The sequence below is a fragment of the Plectropomus leopardus genome, chromosome 21 (assembly GCF_026936395.1).
Source record: "Plectropomus leopardus strain MGB_pleo_1.0 chromosome 21, ASM2693639v1, whole genome shotgun sequence".
Taxonomy (NCBI): domain Eukaryota; kingdom Metazoa; phylum Chordata; class Actinopteri; order Perciformes; family Serranidae; genus Plectropomus; species Plectropomus leopardus.
In genome coordinates, this window is record NC_142196.1 from 4,877,444 (window position 1) to 4,900,687 (window position 23,244).

General features: G+C 41.4%; 1 protein-coding gene across 1 annotated transcript in view; it reads right to left on the reverse strand.

Moving 5' to 3' along the window:
* sspo (SCO-spondin) overlaps positions 1–20,255 on the reverse strand; it is a 98,574-nt gene extending 78,319 nt beyond the window's left edge. The window contains exons 1-19 of the mRNA XM_088071939.1: positions 19,871–20,255; positions 19,470–19,554; positions 18,291–18,500; positions 17,453–17,535; positions 15,726–15,896; positions 15,290–15,513; positions 14,903–15,005; positions 14,542–14,700; positions 13,618–13,703; positions 13,301–13,426; positions 11,503–11,659; positions 10,663–10,915; positions 10,400–10,541; positions 10,172–10,313; positions 9,027–9,199; positions 8,667–8,885; positions 8,406–8,571; positions 4,698–4,950; positions 898–1,108 (exon numbers count right to left, since the gene is read on the reverse strand). Coding sequence (XP_087928065.1) covers positions 898–1,108; positions 4,698–4,950; positions 8,406–8,571; positions 8,667–8,885; positions 9,027–9,199; positions 10,172–10,313; positions 10,400–10,541; positions 10,663–10,915; positions 11,503–11,659; positions 13,301–13,426; positions 13,618–13,703; positions 14,542–14,700; positions 14,903–15,005; positions 15,290–15,513; positions 15,726–15,896; positions 17,453–17,535; positions 18,291–18,500; positions 19,470–19,554; positions 19,871–19,901 — 2,994 coding nt within the window. The 5' untranslated portion in view covers positions 19,902–20,255. The remainder of the gene's footprint in view (positions 1–897; positions 1,109–4,697; positions 4,951–8,405; positions 8,572–8,666; positions 8,886–9,026; positions 9,200–10,171; positions 10,314–10,399; positions 10,542–10,662; positions 10,916–11,502; positions 11,660–13,300; positions 13,427–13,617; positions 13,704–14,541; positions 14,701–14,902; positions 15,006–15,289; positions 15,514–15,725; positions 15,897–17,452; positions 17,536–18,290; positions 18,501–19,469; positions 19,555–19,870) is intronic.
* Positions 20,256–23,244: the final 2,989 nt, after the last annotated feature.

Below are 23,244 nucleotides of genomic sequence, written 5' to 3' on the forward strand. Positions count from 1 at the left end.
TCTCCTGCTGTTTGTTGTTTTCACCCTCTCTGCTGCCTCCAAGTGGCCAAAAATAATAACCAATGCAGGTGACTAACCCAGGAGTTTTTAACAGAAGATATTTAGCTTTAGCTTTCCCAATTAGAGGTTCCTGTTAATGTGCTAGTTCATTTTAAAGCTTACTAGAGCATTGTAATGAAGCAGAGCCATCGTTAACAATATTAACTACACCTGTGTTTTCCCTGCTATGACAAGTCAAAATAACTGCTGTGAAAAGGGCTTGCAGTCTCACAATTTTGCATTTTAAAAAGATATATATTTATCCCATATACAGGGGTGTAGCATCAACTTCTATAAGCTGTCTTTAGGGCCCACTCACCTTTCCTCTTGTCTTTTTTTGTTTTCTCTTTTTTTCTTTTTTTTAAAAAAAAATTAAATATACAGTAGGTGAAGTGGAGTGTATGCGTGCCTTTTAATTATTTTTCTTTTTTTTTTACTCTTTATTTATACATTTTATTCTTTCTTTTCTCGCTTTTTTTGAAAAAACAAATTTCCCTTTCTTGGCAAAGAACTTAATAGTGTACCTGGGTGCTCCAGCAGTATAAGCACTTGCCTCTGGCTGCATTTAGAGACATATCTTAATGCAGACTAAATTAAATTTTGTGTTTTTAAGGGGTGAGAGGGGCCTCAAACAGCTTACACATTTTTTCATACAAAGTTCAGTCACTAAACCAGTTCATTTAATTCATTTCCCAATTTAGTCATAGCATTAATTACTTAGAAATAATACATTTCAAACAAAACCTAACTTTTAATTACCCTCCCACTGGGGTCCTAAGTACTCAGTCCCACTTTTCCCCTCACCATGACACCCCTGCCCAAATTCACTCAAAAAACTAAATTCAAGTTTTCACCCACTAGTAGCACAGTTCCCTGGGGACAGACACAGCCAGACAGGGGCTCTCTGCAGCTCGACTGAGCCACACTGGACCCCTGCTGTTGGCCCGGAGGGTCCAGGCTGGAGCAGGTGAGGAGGCAGGAGCGTGGAGAGTAGACCAGAGAGCCCGGACACTGGTTCACCTCCTCACAGTGCTCCTGAGAGCAGTTAAACAGCCCCCGCTCACACACACTGAGAGGAGAGAGAGAGCAGAATCAGATCTAACATCCACCAAAAGCAATTCATTTAATATAATCATTTCAGTTGGGCATTTCATTAAAGTTTATTTAAAATACTAATGACTAGGCCTATGTTTCAGCAAAAATCTGTAAATTACGCAAAGTGGAATAATAGTGGTCAAGTGGAGTCACGTTGGCCAAACAGTTAGAGCCAAAATTAGAGTGTGATATTGAGTCCTTGGCTCCAAACTTTACTTTGGATCAATAAAGTTTTAGCTGCAGTAACATAACTCTAAACAGTAGCTGTAAAATGTAACAAGGGAGCTACAAAATGTGCTGTGAGGTGTTATGAAAATCATTGTGCTGGATTAAACAGCCAAGGCTTATCGCTCAAGGTCAGTGGTTGTATTGTTCATCTTTTTTTATATCAGTGCAGTGCCCGTCCAATCCAAATTTTACATTTCTTCATATCAATTAATGAGGTCAATAGTCAGTGTAAGGACATGACTCAGCAGTTTTGACACAACGAGAATGAGTAATGAGTAAAATTAATAAGTAGCTTTCTAGTACTGCTGCTCTGATATAAAGATTAAGATATGACTGAGACCCATAGAGTGATGATCACTGTGGTTATGCAGTGAAGAGACGTGATGAAATCAACCTATCCTGTATCTGGGAGCAGGAACATAGAGTGATTTCATCACAGCTCTTGCACCACCGGGGACACACTGTGACATACAGTTTGCTGTTTCCGTAATTCAAACACGTTAAATGCATCATTTACCTTGGCAAAGAAATTATGAATCAGTACTCCAAAAACACACAATGAACCTTAACTTTTCATACTGTTCCCATTAACCCTGGAAGAGGGAACCCTCCTCAGTCGCTCTTCCTGAGGTTTCTACCATTTTTTAAGGGCAGAGGGATGTCATATGCTGTAAAGCCCTCAGAGGCAAACTTTGATTTGTGATAATCGGCTTTAGAAATAAAATTGAACTGATTTGAATTGAATTGAATTGAATTGAATTGAATTGAATTGAATTGAATTGAATTGAATTGATTGACTTGAATTGTATTGAATTGAATTGAACCCTCAAAATGAGCAGATTAAAGTTGCGAATAAAAAAATTTGCCTAATAAAAACTCGTCAATTTAAAAAAAAAAAACCTATAGCAAAAAATAGTTTTCAGCTTGAATAAGGTGGTATTTCAGGCATTTGAAAAAGCCATATTTCGCAAAACCACAATGGAAACACTTTTTGGCTTTTATAGGTCACATGATGCTATGATTATGTGCTTGTTGGTAGGAAATGGCTTCCTTGGGCATGATGCCGCAAACACTACAACAGGTGTTATTGTTCGATGGAGCATTATGGCCATTTTAAAGAAAAAGAATTAGATTTTGAGAATTAGGTCATGATATGAGAAAAGAATCCTAATATAATGAGAATGAAGTTGTAGTTTTACAAGAAAAAAGTCATAATTTTATGAGAATAAACTCGGAATATAAGATATAGAGAAACGGTCATGATTTAATGAGAATAAAGTTATAATATTACGAGAATGAGGTCATAATTTTACAAGAAAAAAAGGTGGAATTTTACGAGAATAAAGTCAGATTTTTACGAGAAAGGGGATATTATATTATGGAAATAAACATATTGCCAGGGAACTATAAAACAGGCGAGAGCACAGGTCAACAGGTTACCGGGGACAATGACTGTCAAGGAGGCGCCCTGTGTTCTCGCCTATTTTATAATTTGCTGGCAATGTGTTTATTTCTTTAATTTAATATCCCCCTTCTCAGAAAATTACAACTTCTTTTCTTGTAAAACTGCAACTTTATTCTTGTAATAATATGACTTTTTTCTTATAATATTGCGACTTCATTCTCGTACTCTTAAAAAAGATGTACTTTTGCACAGCATGGCCCTAAAACTGTCCTATTATTGCTTTACACACCTTTTCAAAAGCTGAGTAGATCAACGAGACAGTTTGAATCCACAGTTCCTCTGTGAAATTTTGGACTACCACCTCCCAGAAATCCCTCATATGTGGCTGCTTCAATGTTTAACGAGCTTGCCATTCCATTATCGCACTTACGTCGCCTTCGCTTGAAAATAATGACAGCTAGCGTGGTGACTGCAGTAGAAATAAACCTGCTCATGTTTGCAACATTGCCATGCTTCTTAGAATGTTATCGCCAGAGCAGAAGTCACATAATATTGCAAGAGAAGTTGCATGACATCATTCAGTGGAAATGAATGTCATCTCGCAATCGCGTTTTATCAACATTTCTAAATTCTTTGCTCAAGTTTTGCACAAATCTGTAATGAAAACCTGCCTACTGATGGACTGGCTAAGCAAACTTTAGTTAATCTTCAACGAAACCATGTTTTTTAGGGGTTTAAAGCTTTATCAGCACTTGATCTGAGTAGATAGAGTCGCTCCAAGGGATCAAAGGTCACTCAAAAGCACCAAAAGCATGGAACTGTGTCAGTGTTATATTGTAGCTGTGCCCTTGTGACAATGGTGAGAAAATGCTTACACCCTCTGATTCTTTATCACAACACGATCAAAGCAGCACAGATAAAAAGAGAGGGCTGTTTTTATGATGTGCTGTAGAAATATTACATATGCAACTGGGTCAGTAAGAGCTTAAACTGAATTAACCTCCACCATGATGTTTCCTTCTGACAGGTTTAGTTTGTCTGCTGTCCTTAGTTGCAGGGGTTCTGCATCTGTGCTGCCAGGTGAATATTTAACCTGGGTATTACATAAAAAGTCAAACAAGGTTCTGTGAAATGAGCTGATCTGAATATCAGCTAGAAAACGTTCACTTGTGTCTTGATTATACCTTTTATTTTTGATTGTACCAAGTTAACTGGACCATATTTCCAGCTAAATCTGATTCAACAAATATTTTTACACTGCTTTCACACAGCTGCACTGTACCTCGCCCCCTCAGTAATTTCAATGAGGGCATTTGGCTAAGAACAAAACCACCAGTACCAGTACCACCAGTTGTATTTTGAAAAATGGTAAGGAACTGTACTTTATATTATATAGAGTAGGGGGTGGCTGAGGCAAAATGCATGATCCTTCCCTTCAACATAAATTACTGCATTTCCCAGTTTTGTGCTCTCATAAATGGTGTAATTTTGGAAATTTTAAAGTAAACAAATTGTTAAAACCCAGCTGTGAGTTTAGTTAACTGTCCCTCCACTAAGCCAAATCAAAAATCATTACTTCCTCCCCAGTGTTTAAAAAAATGCCTCAAAGTGCCTCACCTGTTATGCACCACCCTTTCCCCTCTCATAAATAATGAACAGTCCCTAATGCCACTCTCTCCCTCACCAGAATTTAGTGCAACTTTGGAGTGTTATTAGTCCCCCTTCCCGACAAGATAGCATGACATCATGGTCATGGTACCATGGCGGTGTCAGAGTACCTTAAGACATACTGCACACACTGACATAGTGCCAGTCAAGATGCTGAACAAGAAAATGGGTAGCAAAAATAGAAAAGAAGTTGAGTATTTTAACCAAGCAGTACTTGACCTGAACAAATTTATGAGCCACATGTTGTTTCTCTGCTACATACCAGGTATTACAGTTGTTTTGAATAACAGTCCCGGGCTGGTATGTCTTGTCTCCTTGCACACAGGGACACATAGTGATGGGTACACACTGGCCCTGGTGGTCCTCCACTAGTCCTGTTGGGCACTGGCAACCTGGAACACACATCCTTAGACCCAGTCCACCACCACCGTCATCACAGCTGCTGCTGTCTGAACAGGAGCTCCCACAGGAACGACCACATTCCTGGTACACCTGACCCCCTGAACACTGCACCTCTGGCAAGACAGGAGAGGAGGAAAGATTTTGGAAAGGGCTAAATACAATATCAATCAATTTGGTGCCCTTTAATTTGGACATTTCTATAAATTAGCCCATAATGTGTGTGTGTGTTATATATATATATATATATATATATATATATATATATATATATATATATATATATATATATATATATATATATATATATATATATATATAAATGTGTTTTTGCCATCTTCTATACCATCATCCTTTAGCAGTTTCTTTATATTTAATTCACAGATTCATTCATATAATACTAGACAAGTCGATCAGCTTCACTTTCATTCTACAAAACATGGCCAGTATTCCCTCAGGAATGATAAAGAGCTCATCATCTTAAAAAAATATTTGTATTATTAATTATTTCTGGATGTATATATATATTCACACACACACACAACCTTTTTTCCTTTACACTTTGTATTGTGTTGTAATGTATTTCTTGGTTTTTATTGTATTACTGTTTACTGACTGGTTACATTTTCTACTCCTTGTTGTCATTTATCTTTTGCCATCCATTTTTCATTTTCTTCCGCTTATCGGGGGCGGAGGCAGCAACCTAAGCAGGGAAACCCAGACTTCCCTCTCCCGGCCACTTCATCCAGCTCTTCCCGGGGACCCGGCGTTCCCAGGCCAGCTGAGAGATCGTAGTCTCTCAGCGTGTCCTGGTCTTCCCAGGGCCTCCTACCGATGGGGACGTGCCCTGAACACCTCACCAGGGAGGCGTCCTGGAGGCATCCTAATTAGATGCCGAGCCATCTCATCTGGCCCTTCTCAATGCGGAGGAGCAGCGGCTCTAGTCCGAGCTACACCCGGATGACCCGAGCTTCTCACCCCTATCCCTAAGGGAGAGCCCAGCCACCCTACTGGAGGAAACTCATTTGACCGCTTGTACCCTCGATCTAGTTCTTTCGGTCACTACCCAAAGCTCGTGACCATAGGTGAGGGTAGGAACGAAGATCGACTGGTAAATCGAGAGCTTTGCCTTTCGGCTCAGCTCCCTCTTCACCAAGACAGACCGGTGCAGAGTCCGCATTACTGCAGACGCCGCACCGATCCGCCTGTCGATCTCCCGTTCCATCCTTCCCTCACTCGTGAACAAGACCCCGAGGTACTTAAACTCCTCCACTTGGGGCAGGACTTCATCCCCGATCCGGAGGGGGCACGCCACCCTTTTCGGCTGAGAACCATGGTCTCGGATTTGGAGGTGCTGATTTTTCATTCCAGCCGCTTCACACTCGGCTGCGAACCGCGATCCAGTGAGAGCTGAAGGTCGCGGCCCGATGAAGCCAACAGGACCACATCATCTGCAAAGAGCAGAGACCCTAATCCTGAGGTCACCAAACCGGACCCCCTCAACACCCTGGCTGCGCCTAGAAATTCTGTCCATAAAAGTTATGAACAGAATCGGTGACAAAAAGGGCAGCCCTGGCGGAGTCCAACCCTCACGAAACGAGTTCGAGGCTTACTGCCGGCAATGCGGACCAAGCTCCGGCACCGGTCATACAGGAGCGGACAGCCCGTATCAGGAGTCCGAAACCCCATATTCGGAGAACCCCACAGGACTCCCCGAGGGACACGGTCGAATGCCTTCTCCAAGTCCACAAAGCACATGTGGACTGGATGGGCAAACTCCCAAGCACCCTCAAGGGATCCTGCCAAGGGTCCAGAGCTGGTCCACAGTTCCACGACCGGGGCGAAAACCGCATTGCTCCTCCTGAATCCGGGGTTCGACTATCCGGCGGACCCTCCTCTCTAGTACCCCCGAATAGACCTTACCAGGGAGGCTGAGGAGTGTGATCCCCCTGTAGTTGGAACACACCCTCCGGTCCCCCTTCTTGAAAAGAGGGACCACCACCCCAGTCTGCCAGTCCAAGGGCACTGCCCCGATGTCCACGCAATGTTGCAGAGTCGTGTCAGCCACGACAGCCCCTAACATCCAGGGCCTTGAGGAACTCTGGGGGGACCTCGTCCACCCGGGGCCCTGCCACCGAGGAGCTTTTGACCACCTCGGTAACCTCAGCCCCAGAGATAGAGAGCCCACGGGTCCCCAGGCCCTGCTTCCCCCAGCCAGGCGTGTCGGTGGGATTGAGGAGGTCTTCAGTATTCCTTCCACCGATCCACAGCGTCCAGTCGAGGTCAGCAGTGCCCGTCGCCACCATACACAGTGTTGACGGAGCACTGCTTCCCCCTCCTGAGGCGCGGATGGTGGTCCAGAACCTCTTGAAGCCGTCAGTCGTTTTCCATGGCCTCGCCGAACTCCTCCCATGCCCGGGTTTCGCCGGGCGACCGCCGCCGCCGCACTCCGCTTGGCCTGTCGGTACCTGTCTGCTGCCTCCGGAGTCCCACAGGCCAAGAAGGCCCGATAGGACTCCTTCTTCAGCTTGACGGCACCCCTTACCGCCGGTGTCCACCAGCGGGTTCGGGTGTTGCCGCCCCGACAGGCACCAACCACCTTACGGCCACAGCACCGGTCGGCCGCCTCAGCAATGGAGGCACGGAACACGGCCCACTCGGACTCAATGTCCCCAGCCTCCCCGGGACATGGTGAAGCTCTTCCGAGTGGGGTTGAAGCTCCTTCTGACGGGAGACTCTGCCAGACGTTTCCCAGCAGACCCTCACTATGCGTTTGGGTCTGCCAGGTCTGACAGCGTCCTCCCCCACCATCGGAGCCAACTCACCACCAGATGGTGATCGGTTGACAGCTCCGCCCTCTCTTCACCCAGTGTCCAAGACATACGGCCGTTAAAGTCCAACGATCGACTACAAAGTCGATCATTGAACTGCGGCCCAGGGTGTCCTGATGCCAAGAATGCGCATATGGACACCCTTATGCTTGAACATGGTGTTAGGTTATGGACAATCCGTGGCGAGCACAGAAGTCCAATAACAAAACACCACTCAGGTTCAGATCGGGGGCCATTCCTCCCATCACGCCCCTCCAAGGTCTCACTGTCGTTAAGCGTGAGCGTTGAAGTCCCCCAGCAGAACGAGGGAGTCCCCAGAAGGAGCACTCTCCAGCACCCCCTCTAAGGACTCCAAAAAGGGTGGATACTCTGAACTGCTGTTTGGACCATAGGCACAAACAACAGTCAGGATCCGTCCCCAAACCGAAAAGCGGAGGAGGCTACCCTCTCATTCACCGGCGTAAACTCCAGCGTGCAGGCAGCACCGAGCCGAGGGCAATAAGTATTGCCACCCCTGCCCGGCGCCTCTCACCAGTGGCAACTCCAGAGTGGCCATATTTCTGTAATTAAGGGATTTTTGTTTGGTTTTTTTTGGGGGGGGGCATTTGCATTGACCTCTCCTGACATATTTCTTGTATTTTTTTATTCAGTCTGGATTTTATGCCGTTATGCCGTTTCAACTAAAACTGAAACTAATGGATATTGTGAAACACCACTTAGCCATTGGTCTCCACACTTACGGCAGAAGGTGTGATTGCGCCAGTGGACGGTAACGCCCTCCTGAGCGCAGTGCCGGCTGTAGGCAGTGAGGACGGTGCAGTGACAGGCCCTCTGTGGAGCGCAGCCACAAACCTCCGACAGACAGAGGCGGAAATATGGTTCCCTCTCCACCACGTCATGACACCGCTGCAAAATCAGAGCGGTTAGGTGCATGCGTGACGAAAAGAGAGGAAGATGAGGTCACTTCTTGATCAAGATTTAACACATTCCATGCAAACTACCTGAAAGACGGGGCTGTGGATGACAGAGCAGACTGTCTCTGCGTACTGTCTCCTCTGGGTGTAAGTGGTGCAGGGGTCAGGTGGAGCTCCTCTCGGAAGAGTACAGTGCTCTCTTGTGAATTTACTTGTAAACAACGACACGCTGTTCTCCACGTCTCCATCTGGGGTGGTAAAGTCATCGTGCTGATTCCAGGTCAGCGTTCCACACAGGCCGCGCACCTTGAATACAGTATTTGAATTCACATTTTAGCTTACACAATTGACTCAAAATAGCACAAGAACACATTCTGTAGTTAAAATTTAATATTACGTACTACTACGTTAGGACTGAAAAGGAACCACATGGAGTGTGAAGGTCACCTTATTTGCAAAGCCAGGTTGCAGGGTGATGAGGGCCAAAGGTCCATCTAAGTGCCAGAGCAGTTGGGCTCCAAAAGTCTGGATGAGGAGAAATGAAGAGGAGGCCCTACGCACAACCAGGTCCCCCGTAACCACAGGCAATGGCTCCCTCAGGCCATTCAATGTCACTGTACCTGGAAGGAAGGGACAGAGAGAACATTCAACAAAAAGAATTCTCTCCATTCTCATGGATGGTTTACTGAACGGGCCAACCGGGCATAGGCCCAGGGGGGCCACACTGGCCTTCAACTGCAAAATGTCAAATCAAGATGGACCGATTGGGTAGAGATTTTAAATTACCATAAACAGATGCCAAAAAGCACAATGAGATACAAAGGAACAGCAAAGTGGCAATGCAACCATAAAGACACGAAAAAACATTTACAAAGAGAGACGAAACTACCAAAAAGACAGAAAATTCCCTCAAAGAGACATATAATTACTACAAAGAGACATAAGACCACAACCAGATGCATTAAAACTACAATACGATGCCATCTGACTACCAAGATACCTTTGACTACCAAACTGTAGCCAGTTCATTTTTGAGTCTGGGGGAACGTTTGTGCCAAATCATTGTTGAGTCCAAGTGGTTGTTTTTTCCCAAATTTGAAGAGATTCCCTCAAGGTGTTCATGAGATGTCACATTCACATGAATGGGATGGACGGACGGACAGATGGACAACCTGAAAACGTAATGCCTCCAGCCACAGCTATTACCAGCTCAGAAGGACAAAAACTTTGAGCATAAGGTAAGAATGGACCAAAACAGTAAAGATGTGGGATGTTAAATCAAAGCAATGAGCTGAAAGATGCTAAAGAAGGAAATACAGAGTCGGGTCATTTTTTTGCGAGTTTGACACTTCAGGTACTTATACATAAGTCATTTCAGCCATTATTTACTTTTTTTAAATACTCTGAAATACATTGTGAAGGTGACGAAGCTTTCTCCTAACCACAGATATGATGTGGAAAATGTTTGGGATGAAAACAACATAAAGACTCTTCACAGGAACGATTTCACAGGAATGATTTCATTTCTCTACAAATAGACAGATTTGCCAAAAATAATCTTCATGTTTAGTGTCCCAACATAACTAACTCACCAGTATCTGTGATGGTAACTGTGGTGCGGAGCGCTGTGACTGACATCTCCCTTAGACAACCCAGACCTCCTCTTCTTCCTCCCTCTCCTGCTGCACACTCTCCACAGCGCACACTCACCACCAGCTTCCTGTCAACAAAGTCCTGAACACACACAGAACATAAGCACACACACTTACACTAGTGCATCTTACAGTGTGTGTAACTGTGCATGGTTGCATTGATCTCACCTCCACAGCAGTGAAGAGACAGTCTCCTCCTTGAAGTGAATATCTCTTTTTGTCAAAGGTGGTCACTTGTAGCGCCCCCATCAGACTGCACTGGGCTGCACACTTCTCCCCAGTACACTGCCACTGGCCTGCTGTGCACACACTGGGAGGATTAAGAGTGAAAAAGTAAAAAGATGGATGGAGATTAAGAAAAAGAGGAATGGTAATAGCTGAAAGAGACATACAAAGATGAAAGAGAGAAAACACACAGAGTTTCCCCTTACCAAGTGTTGCACCTCTGCTGTATCCTGTCCCCTGACTTGTAGGTGCGTCTGCGATGGAAACAAGGACAGTTGTCTCTCTTCAGACACTGTCCCTGGTGAAGGTAGAGGCCCGGTGGACACTCACAGCCCCCCACACACTCCTCCCTGCACTGGCCCAAGGCTGCAGCAGACCCAGGGGGTTGAGGAGACACACAGGTGGGGGGACAGAAGGACACACAGTCTGAAAACACCTGACCTCTGGGACAGACACGACCTGGATAGACAGTAAAAGAAAGGACAAAACAAAGTCAAGTGGAACAGCAGAAGGTACAGGTCACAACACTGTAAGCTGAACAGGTATGTACTTTTGTTAGTCCCACTATCATCAAACTACTTAATGCTTTAAAGCCTGGGCAAATTGGCTTGATTACTTTCAAAAACTTGGAAAGAAGGCAATGAGCAAATAAAAAAAAATGACCCAGAAATCAGTCTTTTTGTAAATTTGTAGAGAAAAGAGAAAAAAAAATGCATGAAAATTACAAAAAAAAAACCAGATTAAAACATAACAACAGATTTAAAAAAATTAATTTGCTTAAATTTGTTTAAAGTGTATATAATAATTTAAAATATACAATTATGATAATTTTAAATAAAAATCTCTCCAAAAAGTTTCCATAGCTTTTTAAAAAATCATTCATTGACTGTATATGTGTGTCCATGAAGGAGACAATAAAGGCTATTCTTATCATATCTTATCTTATCTTAATGGTGGTTTAGCTTGGTTTAGATAGAAGACTATGATTGCCCACAGTTTAAAATTAACACATTCAACAGGACACTAAAATGGTTATATTTCATTACCACATAGAGTGGCTGTCCTCCACAGTATGATGACATGTTGCTGGGCACATTCTCGTACATAGCTGGCCAAGGTGTCACACACTGCTGGATCCCTCTCTGAGGGTGGCAGGCTACAGTACAGGTAGAGGCAGGTGTCTATGTACGCTGCTGGGTCCAACTGAAAGACACAAAGACACAAACTTATCACATGTAGTTATTTGACACTACACCAGCATCAAATTGCATGCAAGTAATGCGACTCAATTGAAGTCTCCAAAGTCAGAAGCGTAAAAAACTGCACATAATGGCTTTAAAGGAGCTGCATGTGACATCCAAAACATATCCATGACTTTGAGTCTAGTCTGATATTGTCTGCATACGCCTCTCAGCAGGGAGTCGACTGAGCCATCAGCTAGCAGCTAATGGTCCTAACAACCTGAGTGGTGCTAACAGCATGAGTGGTGCTAACAACAGCAACAGTGATGACAGAGCTAACAGTGCCAATGTAGGGGAAGAAATGGAGCCCAACATCAATATGACGTAAGAGACGTTAGACTCTTTCAAGTTGTGTGAACACAAATAATTACATATTTTTAACATCTAAATGTCGTTATTCTACATCAAGATGACGTTGGTATGAAGAGTTTGGAAGAGGTAACAACACAACTTCAAACCCATAAAATATAAATCCCAAACTTAGAATGACAACCTTCTGTCTGATATTTTCATTAAAAAAGAGTTATTTATATATTCCTCCTCTGTGAAAACTTAATAACATTATGTGGGTTAGGGTTAGGGTTAGGGTTAGTGTTGATAGTGTTGATACACCTCACATAATGACACCGAATATGTAATATTTCTAATGACACCGAAATGTCATCTGTCATCAGTGTTCTACATCAAATTGACAGTGACTTAAGATGATGTCCTGACACTGAATTATGGTTACCCGCTGTCACAATATGAATTCAACAAAATATCAGTTTGTGGCCAGCTGGGAAGGTGGGCATTATGCTTCCGGGACGATGTGTTATCTGTGGTGCCATGATTCAATTCTTTGTTGAGGACGCCATTAATTCGCTATATCTATGCATAGCAAATAGTAGTGTGCTGCTATATTAATGCTCTGAATGTTGCATACTGCTCCTTCAATCAACACAGATACACAGTGTGAGTTTCATGGGCTGACTGAGAGGCAGACCTTGTACGAATTAATGTTTACAATGATATACAGATCAGGCACAGGTATTAGGGAAATCTTTACACGATGCATAAACACAAAATGCAAACATGTATATATGCACGGCACTATATTATCATATAAATAGGGAGTGTAGTAATGGGTGACAAGTAAAGGCAGAGTGTTAGGCAATAAAGAAATTGCCTTATCTTCATTCATAAATTATTAACCAGAATTGTATGACACGTATTCATTAATTTCATTGTAAGATAAGGTCAGCGTGATTCAAAAGGTTTTTAAGGTGTTGCTACATGTAGGCTGAACTAAAACTAGCAATTAATCTTGCTACTGACAGTTGTTTTGTGATGCATTCCATGTAGTTATTACAGTTCACTAGTATACAGTCCGTGGCTCATATCATTCTAATCCATTTGTCGGAACTGCAATCACAATTGATACCTGCTAAATGATTTAATTTCAGGAGCATTTGGATTCACAGCTCATTACAGACTTGAGTTTTAAAGAAATTCTACTGAAGCATGTTTTTGTATCCACCAAGGGACTACCAGCAAATGTAAAACAGAGTTAACAAACACTGGTAATGCCATGTGACTGTTATATGTATTAGAGGTGTCTAACCCGATGGTGGCAGTGTGTAAAGGGGTCTTCCAGCAGTCGATGACACACTGACTCTGCCTGCCTGCGTATTGCAGTGTCTCCTGAGACATCACAGCTGTGACCGAGCTCAGCCGCATCGCTGCAGCCCTGAGGGAAGCATGGGACACAGAGAGAATCACTTAGTGGGGATGAATCCTGTAAAGGCATGTTTATTTTGAATACAGTAGAAATGTTTCTGCTTTCACACCATATATCATAAAGAAAAACAACAGTGGTAACGGAAAGCTATAATGGTGCAAAGAAAGTGAAATACTCATTCAATGCATTCAGTGCAGTACTTCATTCTGCTGGTCAGGAACTTTCCATGAGTTGCCAAAGCTTGCGGCATACTGGGACACAGTTCCACTCATTGTGGTGAAATCATCTATGGCACCAAGAAAGATGTTGGTTAATGATAAAATGCAAAGATGAGACATTCAAACTTTAAAGAGTTAGAGTTAACTAACGAACTCAAGAGAAAATTGGAAAAAATATACTACACTAGGCAGGTTTCCATTAACCCTCAAATTGTGCAAATTGAAATTGCAAATATTAAATACACCTGTTGGAAACACATCAATTTAAAAAAAAAGTTTTAACACTTGTATGATGTGGTATTTCAGGCAATTTTAAAAAGAAATATTTCACAAAACTGCAATGGAAAGACTTTTTTGGCTTTTATAGGTCACATGATACTTTGGCTATCCGCTTGTTGGTATGAACTGGCTCCCTCATGATGCATCCTGCACTAGAAGAGGTGTTATTGCATCGCAACTTCATCAACTTTTACAAAGCTGAGCAGATCATCCTGAAGTTTTAAATCCACAATTCCTCTGTGAAATCGTGGACTATCACCTCCCAGAAATCCATCAACGTAGCCGCTCTCACATATAAGGGGCTTCCATTATTGCTCACCTACATCACATTCAATTGGAAATAATGATGGCTAGTGCGGTGGCTGCAAGTGAAATAAACCTGCTAATGTTGTGAACATCCATCACCATGTTTCTTGAAATGTTAATGCCAGAGGAGAAGTTGCATAACATCACTCAACAGAAACCCAGTCATCTCGCAATTGTGTTTTATGGACATTTCGAAAATATTGCCTAAGTTTTGTGTGAATCTGCCATGGAAACCTGCCTACTGTGATTCTGAATGTGTGTTTGTATGCCTGTGTGCAATTGCATTTTTTGCATCTTTTGCATTTGTTGCACTTTGCGCACCGTCAGCATTGTTGTTGTAGACTCCACAGAGCCCCCTGGTGGCTGCCAGGTGTTCCGCGGTCACTGTCAGGTACACAGTGTTGGTCAGGTCAAACTTCACTCTCACTCCCAGGCCGCTCTCCACAAACACAAAGTCCCCAAGCCAATGAACGCTCACGCCTGTAAGAAATTTAAGAAATTATTTTGTTTGTTGCAAGCTTCTTCTCTGCTGCTAAATATTATTGATCAACAGCATTGAATTTTTTTAAGGTCAGTAAGTTATATTTCTAGTCAAGGTATAGAATGCTATCACCCAGTATGTCCATCCATCCATCCAATTACAATGAATATTTCGGAATCATGAGAAAATGTAAAAGTTTACCATTTTGGAAGAGTGGTTCTCCATTTGGAACTGGGAGATTGTTCAGCGTTAAGTTCTTGTGATGAATCGAAACCAAATCTAGACCCAGCATCATCCTAAGAGCCTGAAAATGAGGGCCACAGACACATCAACATGTACGGACAAAAACACTTGTAAGCAGATATTTGCATTACTGATTTTCTAACAAATGATGGCCTTTTTATTGCACATTAGTGAATTATAAGCAAAGCAACTGGTTAGGTTGTCTTTTAGTGGCACCCAACTAAGCTCCACAATGTCACTTTTGTTTATGTATTTTAAGTGCTGCTACATCATGGCTAATGGTGGCAAAACTCTAGGAAAGTAGGCACAAGAATATGCAGCAGTGTAATGTGCCATATTTCACACCTTGCTGCAGTCTCCTGTCCCGTCACAGACTGTGCTGATGTAGACTGCCCAGGTGCCATCAGTAGAGGAGGCCAGCAGGTACGTGCAGCTGCCCTGGAAGTGGAAGTGCTTCCTGTCAAAAGTGCGATAGTGAGCTCCACCCCAGGACATGCAGGTGGCCGAGCTCTGAGGCACCCTGGCACTACCCAGCAGACCGCCACGCACTAGAGGGGAGGACTGGGAGTCTACAGAGGGAGAGGTAGTGTGTGTAATTTCTCTGGTGATGTCATATGAAATACAGTGAGCAGCTGCACACTTCTCAGATTATTAAAGTTTAGTAAGAGAAAAATAAGAGAAAACAAATCAGTGCATGTTATTAATTAAACGACATCTAGAGCAGGTAGGTTCAGTGTGTGTTTGTGCATGTGTTTGCAGATGTGCATGGATGTTCTCTGACCAGGAAGGAGAGTGTAGGTGCAGGACAAACAGGTCTGGTCAGAGGCATTCCTCCAGCTCAGCCCCCACAGGCTGCTGCAGCACTGCTCCATGGGCATGAGAGAGGAGTTGTGAACTCCAGGGAACTCCTCACAGCTCCACGTAGAGTAACACTGCCCGCGCACACCCACACCTGGAAGGGGGAGGACGTAGAGAAAAGAGGAGTGAAAAAAATGGGACTGGACAATTCTGGTGTTGTCCCCGTCTTAGATGTTAACCCTTAAGACCTTGATCAACATCAGTTTTCTTGTACAGCGTTGAGATGCCTTTAGCAAGTATTTAAATCTTTAAAATGTAATTTCCTCTTCTTTCTTCTCAAAACTGTGGAAAAAAGCCATCTGCAACTTGGCATGAAAGAATGAGAGAGTTTGGATGGATTGATGGAAATGCAGAGGCCCTTGAATGTGGTCCAAGGGAGGGACTAAAACAGACTTTGTCACATTGTCACTCTAAATGAAGTACTAAATGAGCCATATTACTCAAAGAAATGTAGCAGCGTGTGACATTTCTACTTGTCTTAATGTTTTTTTTATTTTCCTGTGTTAATGTCAAGGTTAATGTCAGAGCCTGAAGCTTTAGGCTTATTTTGAAAAAGGATTGCAAATCGCTCTACCTGCTTTGAATGTATGGAAAAAAATATACCAATGATTTTACTTTTTTTTTCAAGATTCAAAACACAGCTCAAGCAAATGGGCTTGATTTCTTTTGAAAACACGCGAAGAAAGCAGTGAGTAACTTAAGAAGAAATGACCCCAAAATGAGCAAAACATTAGTAAAAAGTAGAAGTAAATTTCCTTAAAATTTTCAAGGTGTTGAACAGCATCATTACTACACAGGTTTGCCTTGGGTTGGTCACAATAATAGGACACTTTAAAATATGCAGTTTGTTGCAAGTTTTGAGGAAGCATGCCATTGGCACACAGAATGAGGAATGTCCACCTCAAGTCATCGAAGACCAGCCACCTGGACAGCTAATGCAACAGTTGGTTTGCACAACTGAAAAATTTCAGGACTAACTGTCAGAACTGCCCAAGGCACACCTGTGTGATAATTACAGTTTAATCAGCACCCTAATACGCCACACCTGTCAGGTGGATTATAGACTGTGTTGGCAAAGTGCTCACTAACACGGCTTAAAACAACTTTGTGAACAAAATTTGAGAGAAATCAGTCCTCTGTCTGCATAGAAATAGCATTAAATCTTTTTTGAACACATGAAAATTGGGACAAAAACAAAAGTCATGCAGTTATATTTTTTGTGCACTGTTTTGTTTTAGTGCCTGCACCTATTTTTCTACCTCATTCTCGTTAACCTGTGGTCTGAACTTACTACTCATGTCTGTAAGCTACTGTAGCTTCACTGTTGTCTGCCTGAACTATCTGCATTTTAGGATCTCACGCTTTGCTGCCGGTATTCATGAAAGACAAAATAAGTAAATCAATAACTAAACTTTGGAAAACATGTTTACAATATAAACAAAAAATATAACAAATAAAAAGTAAATATAATTTTGTTCTGCAGCTAAAGTCAGTTTGCTTTTTAAGCTTCACACTCTATATGAAAGCTAAGATTGTTTTTTTTGTTGATGATTTCACATACATTTCTATTTCCATTTCAAATCTGTCATATTTCAATGTATTGTCTCATTTCAAATGTAAAATTAGCATGATGCAACTTTGTTTCCTCACCCTCGGTGCAGCGTGGTCCTCCCCAGCCCTCACAGCACGCCCTCACTGTCTTGTTAACCATCTGCTTCTCCATCTCTGGGGGTCTGAAACCGACAGACACATCATGTTAAGCCCCCAAATGGCAACAAGTAATTTAATCAGACATGGCCAAAAAATAAGCTAAGTTAAAAACCAAACAAGAAAATGACCTTAAAAAGTGTCGAAAATGAAAACATATAAATGAATTAAATTTATTTAAGTATACATGTAAATATAGTCTTCTTGGTATTATTCCCTTTAAAAACATAATTTTCTAACAATCCTCCCCTCTTTTTGTAAACTAATTTTACGGGTAATTTTCTTTAATTTATCGCAAATTGTTGAGCATTTCTTGCTTAGTTGGTTTTTCTCCCTATGTTTTTGGAAAAGATCTGATTTGCTCAGGTGTTAAAAGGTTAAAAGTCATTACATAATTAATAATGTATTACTGTGAACTAAGGGTATACAAGGGAGTACAAAATCTTAAATATTGGCCAGTATCCCATTTACAACATGTTACCCTTTAATGTTCATTTGATTCTGTTGTGCCTTCCTGAGTAAAATATGTACCCCAGCTGACCAAAGTACATTACAAGTCACCTGAGGCATTGTTTTGAGAAATGTTTCACTTTATAAAGGCATCAAAAATTGCTCTGGATTACAGCACCAGGAGGGTGTGAACATGTGCAAATATTTGAGGATGTCTTTTTCATTTTATCAACATGTGACAACACCCAGAATAATTCTGTTTACCAGCAACTCTTATAATAAGATTAAGTGACCGGCCAACAGAGTGACAATGACTCAGCTTTTTACTCACTTGTACAAGAAACAGGATGCTCTGGGACCCTGTTGTTTGTAGTACAGTGCGATGCCGTCATCGCCCCCATGCTTGACTCGCATCCTGTCCACATCCAGCCTCCAGCCCTGGGTGTTGTACTGGTACACCTCAGAACAGCTCACTTCAAGCTGCAGACGCGGGGATAGGACTCGCTCCACTCTCTCCTCCACTGTGTGTTCACACCAGTGTCTGAGGCAAGATACACAGATCCAGTGTCCTCTGTAGTACTTCATTTTTAATTGTTAGACTTGATTCAATGTCCCAAATTCTTTTCTTTTGCAAAGTGCTTTGACAAAACAAAGCAAAAGCAGAAATGGGAAATATAGAAGGCAATACAACAGAAAGCCAAACAGTGCTGCGAGCAAGACGAAACTTTAAACTTAGGATAAAATTAAGATTAAAATTAAAATTAAAACAAGAGGACAAATAATGCAAGATGCAGGATGCATAATGTCAATATAAAAAATAATTCAAACAATTAGACCAAAATAAACAAAAGTAATAAAACCATAAATAAAGGGAAATAAAATAAATTTAAAAAAAAATAAATAGGTAAAATAAATAAAAATAAACAATCAAGAGAGAACAACTAAATTGAGACCTTCAAAAAGTGGTGTTGTGACTGGTCTCAAGACCAGGACCGACCTCAACTACTACAACAATGATGAAACTGAATGGTTCAGGAAGTCAGGGCACTCTACAAAAGACTGCACTTTAAACTTTGTCTCTGCTGCTGTATTGCACATAACACATTACCTCATACAAATTAAAAAACCTGCATTTTTTACACGCACCGCAATGCACCATATTGCACATATATAAATATGTATATAGCATATGTAGGTATGTATAAACATGTCTATATTTTCTTCTTTCTATAGCCTGATTATATAATTATATATAGATATATCAATTCCAATTCCTGCAATTTCAATTCCTGTATGTCAGACATGTCAGAATTGACAATAAAGCTGACTTGGCTTGACTTTGACTTTTGTGTATGGAGAAGCATTACGCTATAATGCATTTACAATGGCTTTAACCAGGTTATTCAGTGGTCTAACAGTGATTTACACAGACAGGTAAATCGTATTTGTAACATTTTATCGTTCTCACCTTTTCTTGTCTACAGAGTGTGCTTATTTTAATCATGCTCACCCCATTCCCATCACTGTCTGCAGTCCAAGCAGAGTCAGTAGTAGTATCTCCATGGCTCTCTCCTGAATGTTTGTGCTTACAAGTCCTGTAGAAAAGTTTGTATGTAACTTTTTTTCACATTCATAATTTCTAATTAAACATCACAATCAGTTTAAAATCATTAAATTTGCCTTGAAGGCTCAAAAGTAAAATTCAACTGGCAGCTGAATAAATTCTTCCTGACATTTCACAATAAAAGTCTGGCAGGTTTACAGCCTATTGGTGGACTTTAACCAATTAGATGATTGATTATAATGCACTGTCACTGTGAGTTATCAAATGGGTCCACATCAAATTTCTTGAACGTATATTCATTTTTATGATCGGATCGTCCTGATATAATTAACAAAAGGTGCACTCACCTTTGAAGTGCTTTTGTGAAAGCTTTGCCATTGAAAGTCCTTGGCTTGTTATTCAAAAGTTTTTGTAGTTTTTATGTCCTTTTTTCTGTCATTGTTTTTCTTGTTTCGTCCGACAGAATGTGATACACTCCTCAGTGACACTTTATGGGGGAGTGGAGCCCCAGATGCAGGGTTTTAAATGCGGGGGGTGACTCACGGGATGTACAGTAGCATCTGAACTTGCTGCCATTGGATATAAGTGGCACGGTCACAGCTGGGAGGACAGGCATTGGCCACCGGACCCGTGACGGACACATCCACTGACCTCGCCCCGTCAAACATTACAGAACGCTGTAGGTGATGGTGGGGGTGGTGGAGCCTCAGCCACAGAATAAAGAGATGTTTGTCAGAGCCTAATCCTGTAAAGAGAGGCGTTTCGGGAAGGATGATGGGGGCATTTATTTAATGAAGCGTGTCAACAGACATGAGACTGAAGGCTTTTAGACTCACCAATATCCCAAGTCTGACCTCTTGACCCTGGAGCGAGGAGGCTCAAACACAGCTGTCACCAGTACACCTTCATTGAGCCCAGAGGAGAGGACGGAGAAGCAATAGTACTCATGTCACAAGAGTTAGCTTTAATTCTATAAGCCAGGGGCTGAAAGAAAGACAGAGAGAGGACACCCGACAACATTTATTTTATGAAATTGAGATGCATATTAAACTGTGCCTACATTAACATGTAGGGCAGCCTAAAGTGCCATGTAGCCTATAGAGTGCCCCATAGGTGACGTTTTTTGCAGGCCAACCCGGAAGCTAACATCGTCCCTAGTCTCTCGTCAAAACGCCTATGGGATTTTTCCACTGGATTTAAGATTATTGCAGAAAACAAGCTCTCTTGTAAACAAATGTTTATGTTCAGCAAGATGATCTTCACAAATGAACATCACTTTCAGGATTTTTCAAATGTAATCAACAGAAGTTAAAAGCTATTGTTGGACTACTAGGAGCTACCCGGCCATTGCGTTGCCATTGCTATGAGGCTGTAAAGCCGTGTTCAGTGTGGCTCGATGTGATGACGTTTTGCAGTCTTATTTAGCCACTTTTTAGCAATCACCTTTTGTAAGACACACAGAAGCTTCAAAGTTCGCCAGTGGGATATTTACCTACACTTTTTATGATGTAGATCAAAACGTGAAGGTCTCTTTAACTTGTGTTTACCACAGACATGCTGTAATTTCAGGCTTCTAACCAAAAAATATTCAAAAAACACACTGACTCTGAGATGAGGAAATCAAAGGTGCCAAAAGGCTAATTCATTGCTGGGTTTTAACTCATTACTGAGGTACTCTAATAACATAACTTTTTATGGGGTATTCAATACTAATGTCAAAGGCAGAGTGAATCCTCAGTTCAACTGTATCTGTGGATGACTTACTTAGTGCGATGTCCTACCTTAGCGAGTGGGATTTGGGTCTTGTCTATCTTTCTTGCAGTTTGCTGCTAACTAATCAGCAGCTGTAGCATGGCTAGGTGTGTTAGCCTCACCCTCTGCACTTTTGTTGGTTTCTCATGTGGACAGTGTGTCAAGAGTCTCTTTCTTGAAGAGTTACAAAATGGTCCATTGTGGTTCACAACAATGTCCTTACACTTGGAATAATATTATCTTACAGCTAATCTGTCTATACATCAATAGCATGCAGCTGTTAGCTAACTACCCCAATGTTATACGTGTCGAGTGAAGTGTGTTAGCTAGATCACGTGATCGCACAAGGATTCATGGCTAATAGTAATCCTATCATTACCCCTTGAAAACCTGGGCAAATTGGCTTGATTTATTTCAAAAACATGGAAAGAGGACAATGAGAAATTTTAAAAATAGTTCAAAAATTTGCAAGAAATTAGTAAAAAGTACAAGACAATTAACAGAAAATTAGCACAAAAAACAATGGTAAATTAAACAAAACAACAACAAAATTACCTTGAAAGGTTCTTAAAAACTGAAATAATTTTAAATATAGAATTATAATAATTCAAAATATACTTTTCTGGACATTTTCTCCAAACTTTTATAGATATAGTTTTCTAAATCTACTAATTTCTTGCAATTTACATAACATTTCTTTCCAAGTTGCTCATTCATCATGGGTAAAAACAATTTGCTTGGAGTTCAGAGGTTTAAATACTTTCAGGGGGTTAACGGTGTATTGTAAATTAAATGGTTTTGTTTTCCTTTTTATGAATAGGCTTTTTATGAATATTTTTTTGCTAATAATGTGTTGGAATGATAATAATGTATTTTTTTAGACATACTTTATTTTTTGAGAATATAAAACATCTTAAATTAAAACTTAACAATAATTTGTAATTCTTAGGACCCCAAAGGAGTCACAGACCCCTTGTTGAAGCAAACAATGTGTCATAATTGACTTCCAAGCAAACTGTGGAGCCCTGGAGACATTGTGTGTCTTGATAGAGATAGCAATGAGCTGGGTCACTTTGTTAGTTAACTGCTTTGTCACCATTTATTGGAAGAAAGGGTCAGAGAAGGGTGGATAGAGAAACAGAGGAAGATCCTATATGGGCCTTATAATCCAAAGCAGTCTCTGAGTCTCTGTGGGCCCTCCATCCTTGCTCTCTGGATCTATGTCTCTCTCACACACCTTTTTTTTATTTCCCTTTCCTTTCTTTTTTAGAAAACTGATTTCCCTTTCTTGGGGTAAAGTCATGAATGTGTACATTGGTGATCCAGTAGTATACGTAGACATTCAATGGACTGTGTTTAGAGATGTGTGTATTTGGTTATAAACCAGAGTATTGGATGAATTGAACGTTGACCTATGTTGGTGCTAAATAAAAAAGTCTGGGAATTACCAAAGTGATCAGATTTCATCCTGTGGGATGCATGAAAATGTGTGCCAAATGTCATGGTAATCCATCTGATAGTTGCAGAGACAATTCCCCAAAATCACAAAAAGGAAAAGTCAGGTGATTATCAAGGTCAATAGGATTCATCCTTTGGAGACCATGAATGCACCAAACCACAACATACTATCACATCAATCACACTTCTGACAGTAAAAGTACGACACCAATAAGAGCTAAAAAATAAAATAAAATGAAATAAATGAAACATTCCTGCCACATCATTTAATCCATGCACACATGGGTGTTCTTTAAATGTAGTACTTTTTCTTAAGAAAGATTAGTATTGATGCCAAACAAGCCTCATATAATATATAAAAAGAATACAATGTTCAGTTGAATGAAGAAGGGAAACTCACTCTAAGACTTAAAGCTTTCGCTTTCTTCCTCACAAAACCTATCATAGAGGAGCCATTTCTAATGAACCACATATCTCTAACAAAGTCAATCTGTGATCAGATCTGCTCTAT